The sequence below is a fragment of the Morchella sextelata genome, assembly GCF_020137385.1.
Source record: "Morchella sextelata strain SCLS chromosome Unknown scls_25, whole genome shotgun sequence".
Taxonomy (NCBI): Eukaryota; Fungi; Ascomycota; class Pezizomycetes; order Pezizales; family Morchellaceae; genus Morchella; species Morchella sextelata.
In genome coordinates, this window is record NW_025408640.1 from 908387 (window position 1) to 922785 (window position 14399).

The 14399-nt window shown below is 50.5% G+C and overlaps 2 protein-coding genes across 2 annotated transcripts; one reads left to right on the forward strand and one right to left on the reverse strand.

The window, feature by feature from the left end:
* Positions 1 to 286: 286 nt before the first annotated feature.
* On the forward strand, positions 287 to 6339 carry H6S33_008176 (uncharacterized protein; the record flags this gene model as incomplete). Its single annotated transcript, XM_044839533.1, has 3 exons — positions 287 to 958; positions 1070 to 3519; positions 3588 to 6339. The coding sequence occupies 3 exons, from the start codon at positions 287 to 289 to the stop codon at positions 6337 to 6339; spliced, it is 5874 nt and encodes a 1957-aa protein (XP_044688367.1).
* A 5308-nt stretch (positions 6340 to 11647) lies between these two features.
* Positions 11648 to 13900, reverse strand: H6S33_008177 (uncharacterized protein; the record flags this gene model as incomplete). Its single annotated transcript, XM_044839534.1, has 1 exon — positions 11648 to 13900. The coding sequence occupies one exon, from the start codon at positions 13898 to 13900 to the stop codon at positions 11648 to 11650; it is 2253 nt and encodes a 750-aa protein (XP_044688368.1).
* Between the last annotated feature and the right edge of the window lie 499 nt (positions 13901 to 14399).

Here is a 14399-nt window from a genome sequence, read left to right on the forward strand (position 1 = left end):
AACACGTACATGACTCGTCCTGGGAAAAGACAGCGAGCTGCATATCATCAAAAGCTTGCTACCCAAGACGCGTCCAAAACATCTCCTGAACACGAAGCCATCAAAGCAGCGGCAGCAGCGGCATCAGCGGCAGCAGCAGCAGCAGCAGCAGCGACAGCAGCAATTGCAGCAGCATCCGCAGCAATTAAACACAATTCATCGAAGGAGACTAAAAGGTCACTTGCAGACCGTATCACCCATCCCAGCAAGAAGTCCCTCGAATCTCGCATCACGTTTCCGATAAAAAATGAGCGGAAAAGGAAAGGCCCGGCCTAGGGCAGATTCTGGGACAAATGAAAATCCTTCCAGAATCCCTATCTTCGGTAGTCCAGTAGAGGTATACCCAACCGAGAGAAAGGGCAATCCGGAGAAGGATGGCGAGGAAACACGAGAGGATCGATCCACAGCAATCACTGCAGACATTGGCAACCTCACCCTGTCGGAGACGGACAGGAGGTCTAACGAAAATCCACTGAGAAATGTAGAAGCTCAGATTGGTAACATGAACGAACAGGAATTGGATATCCTCCTGAACAGTCTTATGAAGAGACTCGGGAGAAGGAACGAGTCACCAGCCATCCCACCCACAGAGAGACTCCCGCCATCCTTTTTGAATGCTGGAGGTATCGATCGACAATACTCCAGCGGGTTCCCGCTTCAATCTCCTACAGTTCGTAACGAGTCCTATACTTCCTATAGTAGACCAGAAAGGGCTCTCGCCCCGGCCTCTATAGACTCCAGACGATTCTGGAAAACTAGCGAAGTTGGGTACTTTTGGCCAGATATGCCAAAATCCAGCGGGACAGGTAGATATATCGACTTTGGGGAGAAAGGACGGGCGTTTCGGGATGTCAATGCATTTGTTTCCAGGTTTGTGGATCAGATACCACACTTGGGTAAGGAATGTGTTAGGAACAACGTACACAATTGTCTACGGGGATCTGCTTTTGCTTGGTACAATGACATTTTACCGGAACAGACAAAGGTGGACCTTAGGAGTGACATCTCAGAAAAATGCCAGCGTTGGTAGGACATCCTATTAGAGAACTTCAAGCTTTCCGGGGCAGAGGCTATGAAGAAGATCATCTCACCAAGCACCACCTACACCACCCACAACTTGCGTAAAGGGGAATCCATCTCTTCCTGGTTTATGGATATGATGTCCCTCGCAACGGATGCGGGCCTCGGTGCCGACCAACAGAAAATCAACTTCGCATGGCATAAGCTTGACAATGAGATCAGAAGAGCCCTCAGAGCCCCTCAGACAATGGATACAGTCCAGGGATTTCTCCAGGAACTACGCCGCTGTGAGGAAGGTCTGCGCGAGAGTTTTGCAGAACAGGAACGCAGAGTTATGCAGGTGGCACAGTTTGCAGTAAGGCAAGGTTATCCAGCTAGACCCTTACCGACGACCATTCAGACCCAGTCACAGAGGGATCGTATGCAAGTTTGGTGGCAAAAGCCATTTGGGGTAGAAAACCCTCAGCGTGAGACACCTACTGGTGACAACCAGGGCCGTTTCCCAGGGGCCAACTACACCCCAGGGGTCCCAAAAAGACCTTGTAGATGGTGTAAAGGGCAGCACTACGATTCAATGTGCACTCAGCGGGACCAGCATACTGCACGGCCGCGAGGTCATCCTGGAAATGATGCACAAGCTTTCTTTACCATGGATAAAATGGGAGATAGCGAATACGACCAAGATCATCAGGACGCTATGGATGGTTTCTTCTCGGTCACACAAGGTTCACTTGACGATTATGAAAACTTCTGTGAAGAAATGGCAAGGAAGGATGACTGGGTCGACTGTGGACACCTCCAGGAAGATACCAAAAGCACCGATTCCACTACCATAGCATTGAGAGAAGCACGACAAGATAAGGCCAAAGAGTTAGTATTCACCATTCATCACGGAAATACGTACGACCAGGAGCCATTCTATTGTGGAACTTGCGGACACACCGAGAAAACCAGGAACCGTCTTTTCACGCATCTACGACAAAAAGGTCACTTGCGAGCGAGCTTCATCGGACAAAAGGCCCTATGTGACACAAGAACGGCACACCTGGTAATACCAAGGATTGTCCAGGCAAACGCGCCCAAAATCCCAGGGAATGGCTATGCGTTCAGAGATTATAACTTCCTCGAAATCGCAGTTCGCATAGCACCGGGCACGGAAGACCTTTGGGTCTGCCTGGATATGGGCTGCGGAGTCAGCCTTATTGACTCAAGCTGGATAAGAGAGATATTACCTGAAGCCGCAATTTTGAACCGTCCTAGTGCAGTCAATGTAAGGGGTCTCGGAGAAGCGGTTCATTCCTCGAGCCAATACATGGTCCTACAATTGTCACTTCCCGGAAAGGATGATAAGGAAGAAGAGGTGGTGGCCCAGATTAGCAGAGAATTCCACCTAGTCCCAAACCTTGGGTGCAAGATTCTGATAGGCACAGACGTAATTGTGCCTGAGAAGTTTTTAATCGATGCAGCAAACAAAGTGGTTATCATTGGGGAATGCGAATCTGTTCGAGCACCTTTAAGAGTCACACCGCGGGGTCGTCCAGTGGTTCACAGGGTAGTAAAAACCAGCAAGACCACGGTGGTCAAATCCTTCTCTCAAAAATTCATTCCCGTTAAATTCCAGGAAGTTGAAGAAGGGCGCGACTATGAGTTCACCCCAAAATACTCAAAGGCTACTGCTTGGCTGGCAGCCTCGGGGGGGTTTGTTCGCCACGTAGTAGATGCCCATCTTACTGCAGTGGTTTACCATAATCGCACAAACCATCCAGTGAAGATCGAGAAAAATATCAAGATAGGAGTATTGGATGATTTCCAGCCGACTAGTTTTCACGCGCGTTTGGATCCGGAAGTCAACGAAGGATTTATCAACTGCGCCGAAGATGGCGAATGGGATGAAGAAACCGGCGACTTCGCGGGCAAAGGGGCTGTACTTCCAACAACTCCAGCTACACCTATATCGGGGAACACATTCTTGAAGCAGGTTCTTCATACAAAAACGACTGAACGCAAGTCTAAGTATGGGTTGGAATCAATCAACTTCAACGAAAATGACAGAATCAGTCCTTCCGAGCTGGCGGTGCTAAAAAACCTCGCGAACAAGTACCAAGGAGTTTTCCAAGATAGAGGGTCTGTAGTGGATGAGCCGAAGGAGGACTGGATGGTAATAAAGCTCAAGCCAGATGCAAAGCTGGACTCTAGAGGTCCTTACAGGGTCTCTGATAAGGACAAGGAGGTGATCGACCAAACCTTTGATAGGATGCACGGTGAAGGAAAAATGGATTGGGGAATTGGAGGACCAGTCGGATGGCCGGTGTTTGTCGTTTGGAGTAAAGGATCCGGAAGGGTAGTGGTAGATATCAGGGGCCTTAACCAAAGTTCTTGGAGTGATTCATACCCTTTACCGAGGCAAGAAGACATTATTGCCTGCGCCCGCGGAATGGACTGGATCACGACCCTTGACTTGTCCCAGGCTTTTTACAAAGACGTTTGGCAAAGGAATCACGATGGTTAACCACAGTGGTCACGCATAGGGGACAGGAGGTTTTTACTGTTACGCCCATGGGATATAAAAACTCACCAGCGCATATGCAACGGTATATGGAACGTCTTCTGAGGTCACATAAGGAATACGCTAGATGCTTTATCGATGACATCACAATTTTTAGTGAGACCTTCGAACTCCATGTGGAGCATGTCGATAGAATCTTAAGAGTACTCGACAAAGCACTTATCTACCTCACTGCCTCGAAATGTTTTATCGGGTTCCATGGAGCAAGAGTTCTGGGGAGATTTGTTGATAGATTCGGGCTCTCCACTATCGAAGAAAAAACCCTAGCTATCAGGCAGATGAAATTTCCTGAGAGCCTTAGTGCTTTGGAAACGTTCATTGGCATGGTCGGATATTACCAGCCGCACATTCCCTATTATGCAGCTCTGGTTAGTCCGCTTGAAGACCTTAAGACCTCACTGTTGAAACCAGCACCCAAAGGGGGCAAAGAAAGGAAACGCTACGTCAATTCAACGAAACAGATAATACCTACGAAATCCCAAGCAGAATCCTTTCGACTCCTGCAGGAAGCTCTGTCAGGGAAAGCCACCCTGGCACATTTCGACAGAAGTGTCCCGTTGTTCGTTAACATCGATGCCTCTAAGGAATGGGGTTATGGGGTATCGGTGAGCCAACTACCTATCTACAGTATGGGGAAATTATCCATCGAGGACATAATGAGCTGCAACCATGATAGAGTGCAAGAAAGACCTATTTGCTACATTTCCAAAAAAATCAATAGCCATGAGAAGAATTACTGGCCCACTGAGCTGGAAGTAGCTTGCCTTGTTTGGGCCGTAAGGAAGATTAGGCATTTAGTGGAGGAAGCAGTGGTTACGATTATCTTTACGGATCACAATGCCACGGTCGATATCGTTAAACAAACCAACCTCACCCATGTCACTGCCCAGAAACAGAACCTACGACTTGTTAGAGCATCTTTATTTTTGTCTCAATTTGACAAAATTAATACACGACACGTTCCTGGTAGGCAGAACATCGCGGCAGACGCACTCTCAAGACTCCAATCTGCGTGCAGGGAAGACGCCCTCGGTGAAGACGTGTATGAAGCTCTACAAGCAGAGGCCGTGATGGTCAGAATCTCAGATGACTTAATCGACAAATTTCAGGAAGGATATCAGTCCGACCCCTTTTTTAGAGTCAAGTTCAACAACCTGAAGAGAAAATTCTTTGCAGCAGGAGATCAAGCAAGGTCGCACGAGTATCAGAATTTGGTACTAGAGGACGCCGAGGATAGTACCTTCATTACGGGAACCGAAGAAAGACCCAGGAATGCTACAGATAAAAGGTTTCTGCTCTATTTGAAGGATAACGGAGGTGTGCTTCGCCTATGCATTCCCAGGAACCTCCACGGGAGCTATCTTCAAATGGCCCATGACAGACATAATCATGCGGGCGTGGAGCGCACATACAACAGGCTCCGGCAGAACTATTTTATCAGAAATATGTCAAAAATTATTAAGGAATACGTCGAGCACTGCCCCTCCTGCATAACGAATAATACAAACAGGCATAAACCATATGGGACATTACATCCAGTATCATCGCCATCACACCCGTGGGAATTGGTAACAATGGATTTTGTAGTCGCCTTGCCGCCTTCATCCCCGACATTGCACATTTGGAAGGACTGTCTTCCGCCCTTGCCTCTATACGATGCAATTCTGACTATCACAGACAAGTTTACCAAATCTATCAGATTGCTGGCAGGGAAAACATCTTGGGGTGCCAAAGACTGGGCCGAAGCGTATTTTGATTACATATACCCGGTCATGGGAGTACCAGGGGGTATCATCAGCGATAGGGGCTCAATATTCCTTTCAGCCTTTTGGACCACACTCTTTGGTTTGATGAATACGAATTGCATCGCGACCACGGCATACAATCCTCAGGCTGATGGACAGAGCGAAAGAACGAACCAGACAATGGAAATAGCGTTGCGCCACCTGGTCAATAGAAGACAGGACAATTGGGTGGATTTTCTGGGTCAAGTTCAAATCGAGCATAATAATGCGATAAATGCATCTACAGGGAAATCCCCGAACGAGCTCTTGCTTTTGGCAATCCCGAACACTATAATCGACCTGACAGCCCCAAAAAGGCTTGAGGTCTCAAGAGCAATTGGAGGTGAGAAACTGGGAGTCTCAATGAACGCAAACCTGAGAATGATGCGTGACGAAGCCCTTGATGCACTATCCTTTGCAGAGTTTGCAATGGCAGTACAATTCGACCGCCAGGATCAACAGGTTGATTTCAGAGTAGGGGACATGGTGTATATCAACTTTGCAAGGAAAATGGAAAAAGGATACACAGTTGCAGGTGTCCTTTCTCCAAAACTGGGACCCCAAAGAGCGGGACCTTTCCCAATTCTTGAAATGATAGGGAAAAATGCATGCAGATTGGGCGACATTCCCACAAGCTGGAAAATCTGGCCAGTTATCTCAGTGGTTAACCTGGAGAAGGCCCCATTAGGGACCGATCCTTACCAGAGACGCAGCGAACTTCCACCGGATATCGTGGGGATTGAAAAGCCTGTGGAAATCATTCTAGACACACGGATTAGCAAAGGACGGAGGCAATATTTGATTAAATGGAAAGATGCACCAGTTGAGCAAGCTACGTGGATGAATGAGGATAAACTTGAATATGTGGAGGACTTAGTTATGGAGTTCAACAGAACCCATTTGAATGCTGGGAAAAAGAGAAAGACATAGTTCACTATAGGGAATTCTGTGAAGTGCATGAATATTACGGACGATCAGGGACAGTAGTGATAAATGATGACGGTGGTCTTTGTCTGAGAGGGTTTCTCTTTTTTCCTTTTTTACCTGTTTATTGCTTTTCTCATTTTCCTTTTTTCTTCTTCTCTTTTTTTTGTTGTTGTTTTTGCTGTTTGTGGTTTTCATTTGATATGAAAGGACTAAGAAGACGAGAGAACGTCTGGAGAGAAAACGCCTGGGAGGAATTTGATAGAAAACGCAGTAGGCGATAGGTTTTTTTTCTGTTTTTTTTGAGGGGGGACTGTCACGCTTGTGTCTTGGCATAGGTGTTAACTTAACATGTACTTAACCGCGTCCTGCGGCCCCACCTTGAATAAACCATCATCTTACATGCATACTTCACAGTTACGTAGACGGACGTAGAGGAAGGGAATATAACCCCTAACCCACGAAAGGATGACAAATATACATTGGCTTGAATGCGCATTACACCTTGCAAGGTAGTTAAAGAGCCTCATCTCACCTTGAGCCTTGAGCCTCATCTCACCTTGAGCCTTGAGCCTCATCCCACCTTGCAAGGAGCCTCAACTCGCTCGTCCCTAGTCGTTCGTCACACCCCGCCGCCTCGCGGCCCCCTCAACCTGCCTTGATCATTCACATCCGATAACCGTTCGCCCTATCCAGACGAGAAACCACGGCAGAGTACGATGCCCAGATACTCATCCTCCTGATGCCTACCGGTTGCAACACTCGTGTTGGTGGATGGATCGGATCCGGAGTGTCGGGCTGGTGAACAGTTCTTGACGCGACGCGTACATGTCATCATTAAAAGGTTCCGACTTTTCATCCTCAAGACTAGCAATCTCTCCTCTTAGTCGAGCCGGAGGTTCGGGGTAGCTGCACCATTTTGTGGATTCCCCCGCATGTCGCGGTTGACGATGGCGATGGTCACTACCCCTCTCCCCCTCCCACTTCCTATGTGTATCACGAATAATCTCATAGGTGACGAGTACGAGTGTTGGGCCTCGGATCCCTTTATAACGATTAGTATCCGGCAAGGCCGCTGCTTACTTTAGCTCCTCCTTGATCTTGAGTGCTATCCCCGTTCGGTAGACCTCTCCCCATCGCAGCTCTCGATTGACCTCCTCCATCTCAACTCTCGATCGACAACCCGATACCGTTTACTCGAGAGTAAATACTCATTTTCACAAATTGATAAAGAGCTTAGCGAAACATCGATTCTCGATCGCTTGGCAGCCTGGAGACACCGAATCTGTGCGGACATCGTCTCAAACGATATGCCCACGGAAGTACTAGACAGGCCTGGCGGCACATGTCAAGAAACGCTACCATAGATATGGAGACTATTGGGAATGGGAGTGTACTGTTCCGGAACGATGAGAGTTAGGACACGTCTGCTGGTACGGTGTTACAATCTCGCCAACCTAGCGGATTGCATTTCTGCTGTGAGAGCCACTCTCAGGAATAGGAGGTGAATGGATGATACGGCAGAATCGATGAGGTAGGCGTATGATTCTGGTGGAGTAGTGAATATACTACCACATATTCTGGGATCTCTTAGGGGGATGGCGTACAACCGAAGCCTCATGGCCAAATAGAACCGCGTTCTCATGGTTTATGATATCCAAGGGGTGTGTGGTTCAGTATCACCATTGGTGTAGTTGTGCGCGTAGTTTAGAGGAACTTGTTACTTCTCTCCGGAATAGTCTGTTTGATTTAACGGACTAGCTTAGGCTCTGCACTGGATTGGATAGGGCTGAAGCATTCATCGTGGTCTTGCCAAAGAAGGATAATCACCTAGGTACGCACTATAGTATAGTCTTAAAACATAAAACGAATTGGATTCAATCATAATCTGTGCAAACTTCCTGGTCCAGTCTCTGTGGTATCTCCTATGGGTGTAAGAATAAAATACTCCGTCTGAATTCCAAGAAACAATAAGGATACGTCGAATAGCCTTTAGAAATCTTAAGGAATAGGACCAGTCTCTGGCTATGAGCTTTTTGTTTCTAGCTTCCACTTACTGTGAATGTATGAGATTTGTCCACTTCTGGTCTGCTTTATTCTCTGACCATGGTCTCTCCGTATGGTTAATTCTCCGATGGCGCTGTACCTGCAGTGAGGTTTGATTGAAATATGGTACAAACTTGTAGGTGTTGTTTCCTTGTTTTCGCACTTGTACCTAATGGCATGGTGAAGACTTAGTGAAAGTCGCCATTGCTCAATGAAACCTCATGCTGACACATAAAACCTAGACCTTTTAGATCCTTGAAGAATTGATAAGAGGGATTTTTGATAGCTGGTCCCCTCGGTATTTGGCTTCTCGGCGAGAGGCCAATCTAGCCATCCCTGTGGTCAATGGATTGAGGGTGTTAAGTTCGCGGCTTTTCCGCCCAAGAAGATATCACCCCGCTTCTTAGATAAAACGCAAGATTCAAAAGGGATAGCCGACACAGTGAGCTGGGATGAGTACGAAAGATGTTGGTATCCATCAGTTAATCATAAAATATCACTCGATAAAATTAACCAACAGGTCTGATTTTAGCGCTTCCTGGTCTAAGGCGCAGTCAGCGATAAAGCCTTCTTCCCGGACGGAAATTGAAGAGGATTCTCCGCCACTGATCCTCTATTCTTGTAGGTCCCTAGATGAAACTTGAGGTGGTATGACAGAGCTATCACTTCCCAATTACCAACACATACCACACAGGGGACAAGGACTGCAGCCCCGGTAAGACTCTCGTGTGTACAAATAACATTTTGCTAGAGCTGATCCTGGCAGATGCTGTTGGGAGTAAAATTAGGGAGAGACTTTGGGGGGGTTGTTGTTTACCGGATGCTGGTCAAATAGTAGACGAAGTTAGAAAGGCGTTTCTACCAGACATATCCTAGGTTATGACTGCTCAAAAGGACCTATACGTATCTCCTGGATATGTATTTCGGGGCCGATTCCCAAGCCCTACTCATTTCGGAACACATTGCCTTGTGAGCACTTGCTCCGCCAAATGAGAAACCTCAAAAGTTTCCAAATTCTGGCGAGGAATCTCGGGAAGTACCTTAATCAGGTTGTGTGTTTATCAAACATACAGCACAGTGGGCGTGATCGGTTATGGCATTAATCAGCTAAAATACTGGTTGTGGATTAATTCTTCAGTCTCTCTGACGGGCCGAGTCAGCTATTCCTCACCGTTCAACCGCAAGTACCTCTCAGCGAACGAAGATACTTGAGGTTAGAGGTTCGTCATATTCTCTATTCCTCAGTTCCGGATGCTCAACGGTTTTGGTGACATGCCCTAACCATGAGAAATAGCCTCCAAGAACCAGCCAGTAGAAAGATATTTCAGCCGACGCGAAATGTTTTGACAATGGGTTATGCGACCCTTTATATTGTTGTGAAAAAAAGTCGGAAAAGTCAAAATTCAAAATCTGAGCGCTCAGGCTTGGCATTGTAGCCCTAACCCTGCCCTCGAGTGCTCGAGTGATATCTGGTGTAGAAATACTGAAAACGGCAAGGTGAGATGCGATAGATTGCTTGGAAGAACACGGTGCTTACTAGCTACAGATAGTATCATACTGAGGTAGTCTATACCTCTCGTCTAGGGTAGGATTGGTATTGCTAACTTGTACAGGACTTACTATGCGGACTCGTCGGCGCGCATTGACACCGCTTCTCTTGCTGTTGGTTAGGATAACTCTTAAGTGAAATGATAGGGACGAAGAATGACCGAATTGGGACAACCGTACACTGCTATTTAAGTACACACTGCACACTGTCTTTCACTTCTTTGTCCGAGCTTGATGATACTCTTGACTGCTATTCCTTCTTCTAGGATAATCTAACTACCTTGTACGACTGCCCGAGATCCTTCCACCCACCTGCTGTCTCATCCATAATGTGCGAGAATTTACCCCAATAATTAGCAGCGAGAAGGCTCGGGTCCCAGATACGCCGTTCTGTGCCACTGGACATATCTTGCGCACTTTAGCGGTGAGTTTAGGCTTTTTTTTAGTGGGGGGGGGAAGGAATCAGCTTACAGCGCGCTATTGCTAGCTACTTCATCCCGAACATATCAATAGATAAGCTGCCTTTAGGGACCAGGATATAAGATTCCCGGTACTTATATTCGGAAGTTATAAAGACTCAGAGAAAGCCATATATCGATCCTCCAGATCACGCGTTTGATGTTGTCACCTCCTAGTGACGAGCTCCCACTATCCCGGAACGGTCGTAGATAGAGTACGATAAGGCACCCCGTCCAGGGACGCAGTTCCGTACCGGAGCGTTCCGGAGTAGGGTACCTAGCCAAGAACCTGTCCTGATCTCATGGCAATGAAGAAGCCCGCTACGGAGTCTGTGTTACTTTCCGAACAGAGCACAACAGGGTGAATACCAGGCACTTCACTATACAACATTTGGACAGATACACCTAGGAGAGGTGACAACCGCGGCTTCGACGTAGATGAATCTTTTCCAGGCTCTCCGGCGCTATGAGGTACGGGTACCAGACATCAGGATACATATAAGAAATCCCGGTGATTGAGTTTATAGCAAGAGCATTGTCTGGTATAGATACCAATTCTGGATGAGGAGCTTCATGGCGCCGTGTGCACGACCGTTGCTGGATAGGGTCGCTCGCCAACGGGGGGTATATCGATATAACTCATAATAACTCCCCGCCACATCTCACAACTACGATGCTAAGCGCTCAGGAGCTTTGGCCTAGCACTTGGATATGTTCTCAAACACTGCTGCGGAAGCGATATCAGTTGTCGGGATTGTAGTTGGGCATATAGAAACTAATCACAAGCTTACAAGGAAATGGGAAAGTAAAAAGCAAAACAGGAAAAATGTTTCGTGTCGAGTGATAGTTCATGAAGTTGGTGAGTTCCCTTTTTTTTTTTTTTTCTGTTTAATTCGAGTTCCCCTGTTTAAGGGCAATACTATTCAATCGAAAATTGCCTACCGTGATTTGAAGTGGTGTTGAGCTGGTGTTCAATTAGCTTGCTATACATCTTAGAGATACTGGATGTGACTCCAACTATTTTGAAGGTTGTTATGGTGGTGCAATGATCATAATTGTTCATCGACGCTGAATGTTAAAAAAGGAATACCTGAGTATTGAGTACACGATTATCATATTTTCAATGAGAAACGATGGTGTTCGCATCACGGGATATACAAGAGATGGAAACCATTACTTCAGTAAGTTTATTATCAACTGACTTGGTCTACAAATCCAACGCATGGCAAACAACATTCTAACCAGCTACATGTACACATTATTTACGGCTTCTCCCCCTCAGCATCCGCCACCCCCAATCTGCGATAAAACACCCCACACCCCGGCCTCGTCCCCAAGAACTCCTCCACCAGCTCCCCCGCGGCCCTCGACCCCCCCGCCTCCAACACCCCCCTCCACCGCCCCCCAACCACCCCCCACTCCTCCCCACCACTAAACACCCCCCACACATCCGCCGCATAGCAGCTACTCACCAAATACCCATAATACCCCGCATCATACCCCTGCGTCAGATGCCCAAACGTCGCATAGCCCTCCAGCCTCTCCCCGGGCTCCCCACCCTTCACGGGTATCACCTCCCTTCGCAGCTCATTATACACCACCCCCACCAGCCCCTCCTCCTGCGGCGGGTCCTCCCCATGCACCATCATATCAAACGCCGCAATATGCACGCCCCGCAGCGCGGCCAGCGCCGCGCCCTCCCAGCGCCCGTCGACCACCGCGCGGGCATGGCTCTCCTGCGCGCCCAGGCGCACCAGCACGCCGGCGTCCCAGGCGAGCTCCTCGCCGACGCGGCTGGGCACCTCGGCGAAGTCGACGGCGACGCCGGCGGGGCCGTGGTGGCGCGCGAACTGCGTGGTGGAGACGAGGTCGTGGATGGCGTGGCCGAGCTCGTGGAAGAGGACGATGAGCTCCGTGTGGGAGAGCTTGCCGGTGGCGGGGAAGGTTGTGAGCACGGCGGTGGAGGGGTAGTGACGCGGGTGGGAGGGGTGGTGGTGGCCGGGCGTGATGTTGAGGCTGCCGGCTTGGGCGGTCTTGGAGGGGCGGGCGAGCAGGTCGAGGTACAGATAGCCCACGAAAGAAGAAGAAGAGGCGGCGGCGGGGTGAGCGGGCGAGGCAGAGTCCTCATGGCGGGCGGTGTTCTTTGCAGAAGCGGCATTCCACACCGCAAACAGCTTCACATCCGGATGCCACGCCATCTCGCCCCTCGCCGCATCCTCGCCATCCCTCACGCCATCCCACGCCGACTCCTCGCCCTCCCGCCGCACCACCCCCCGCATCACCGCCCACTCCTCCCGCCCCACCGCCACAAACTGCAGCCCAAACACGCCGCCCAGCTCCGCCAGCACCCGCGGCAGCACGCCCTCAATATCAAACGCCATCCCCGCGCCCTCGCTCCGCTCCCGCAGCCGCTCAGCATACCGCTTATCCCACAGATGGTACTCGCCGCCCAGCGCCCGCTCCAGCTCCGCCACCTCGCGCACCCCAACCGGCGCAATGCGCGCCCGCGCCTCCGCAAGAAACCCACGCACAAACTCCGCGTCGGGCGCCATGCGCCCGCCCGCGAGCCGCATCGCAGCCCAGCTGCCGTACCCCAGCAGCCCGGCGGCCTCGCGCCGCGCGCGGATCATCTCCGCAAACACGGGGACATTCTCGGGCACGCTGTTCTCGCCGGCGGCCCAGACGGTGTGGCGCGTGGCTGGGTCCTCGGCGGCGGTGAGCACCGCGGCGATGGTGCGCGGCGTCAGCAGGAGGGTGTCGGAGGGGGGGAGGGGCAGGGAGGCGGGGGAGACGCCGGTGAGGTTGAGCGAGGCCGTGGAGAGCGTGCTGTTGCAGGTGATGAGGTTGTGCTGGAAGGTGGACGACAGGTTTGAGAGGCTCTCCTGCAGCACCTCGAGGCGCAATTGCTCTTCGGCCGTGAGCGCCGCCCCGGTGTGTAGCAGCCCCGTGTATAGCGCGTGCAGGTAGCGCGCGGTCTCGGCGTCCGTGGTGTTGTTGCTGTTGTGCAGGGCCGTGAGCAGCGGCGAGAGCGACGGGTGCGTGGACGTGCGCAGGTTGTGCTCGTTGAGCTCCGCGAGCAGCTCTAGCACCTCTGTCGTGTCGTCCGTCGAGGCCAGAGACAGGATCGTCAACGTGTTTACGAGCGCCGTCAGCGCCGCCTCAGAGGCGGCGAGCGGCAGCAGCACGTTCTCTACAGTGGCGTCGGCGGGCGCCAGCGCGGACAGCTGCTCGAGCACGCCGGAGGAGGAGGCGATGGCCGCATGCACGGCCTCTGCGGACGGCGGGAACACAATTGGGGGCTGCGGCGGGAGGCGGATACTCGGCGTGTCCATGTGCGTGTCCTCATGGTCGTGGGGGTGCGCATCCTCCGCGTGGGTGTGTTCGTGCGGGCTGGCTGGTTTGTGCTCAGCGGCGTGCGGGATGGGGAGGGAGAAGAAGATGTTGCTGATGCTGAAGGTTATGAACAGGATGAGGAGGATACTGATGGACGGCCAGAGGAAGGGGAGGCGCGACATCGTGTGTGTTTGCAGCTCCGGGAGGAGGAGGAGGAGGTGGGTGTTGGTGTTGGTGTTGGTGTGGTTTGGGGTATATACTGGAGGGAGGAATGGCCTTTGGCGGTGAAGGGGGTGTCAATGATTACTCATGCACCATAACGCGGGAGTGTTGAGACCAGGTATGCTACTCCTAGCTGTACTGTAGGAGCTGTTGATTCTGCACAATTCTGCCTCGTATCGGGAGCTTGCTGATCTCCATTTCTATCTCTAGCCATCATACGAAGCTCCCAGTACAGTCAGTCAGTCAGTGTAGCTCACTATCCCTCGACCTGATCCGACCTCCACTGCCAACACCCCCAATTGCAATTACCCACCAGCACAAAAAACCGTCTCCCAACCCCCATAGCCACCACCTATCACCGTCACCACCGTCACACCCTGCAGAAGCCCAGACTAGTACCGAGATTACTCCACACGTCTCAGCGCACCCTTGTCGCTACTATTTCGCCCGTTGATTACT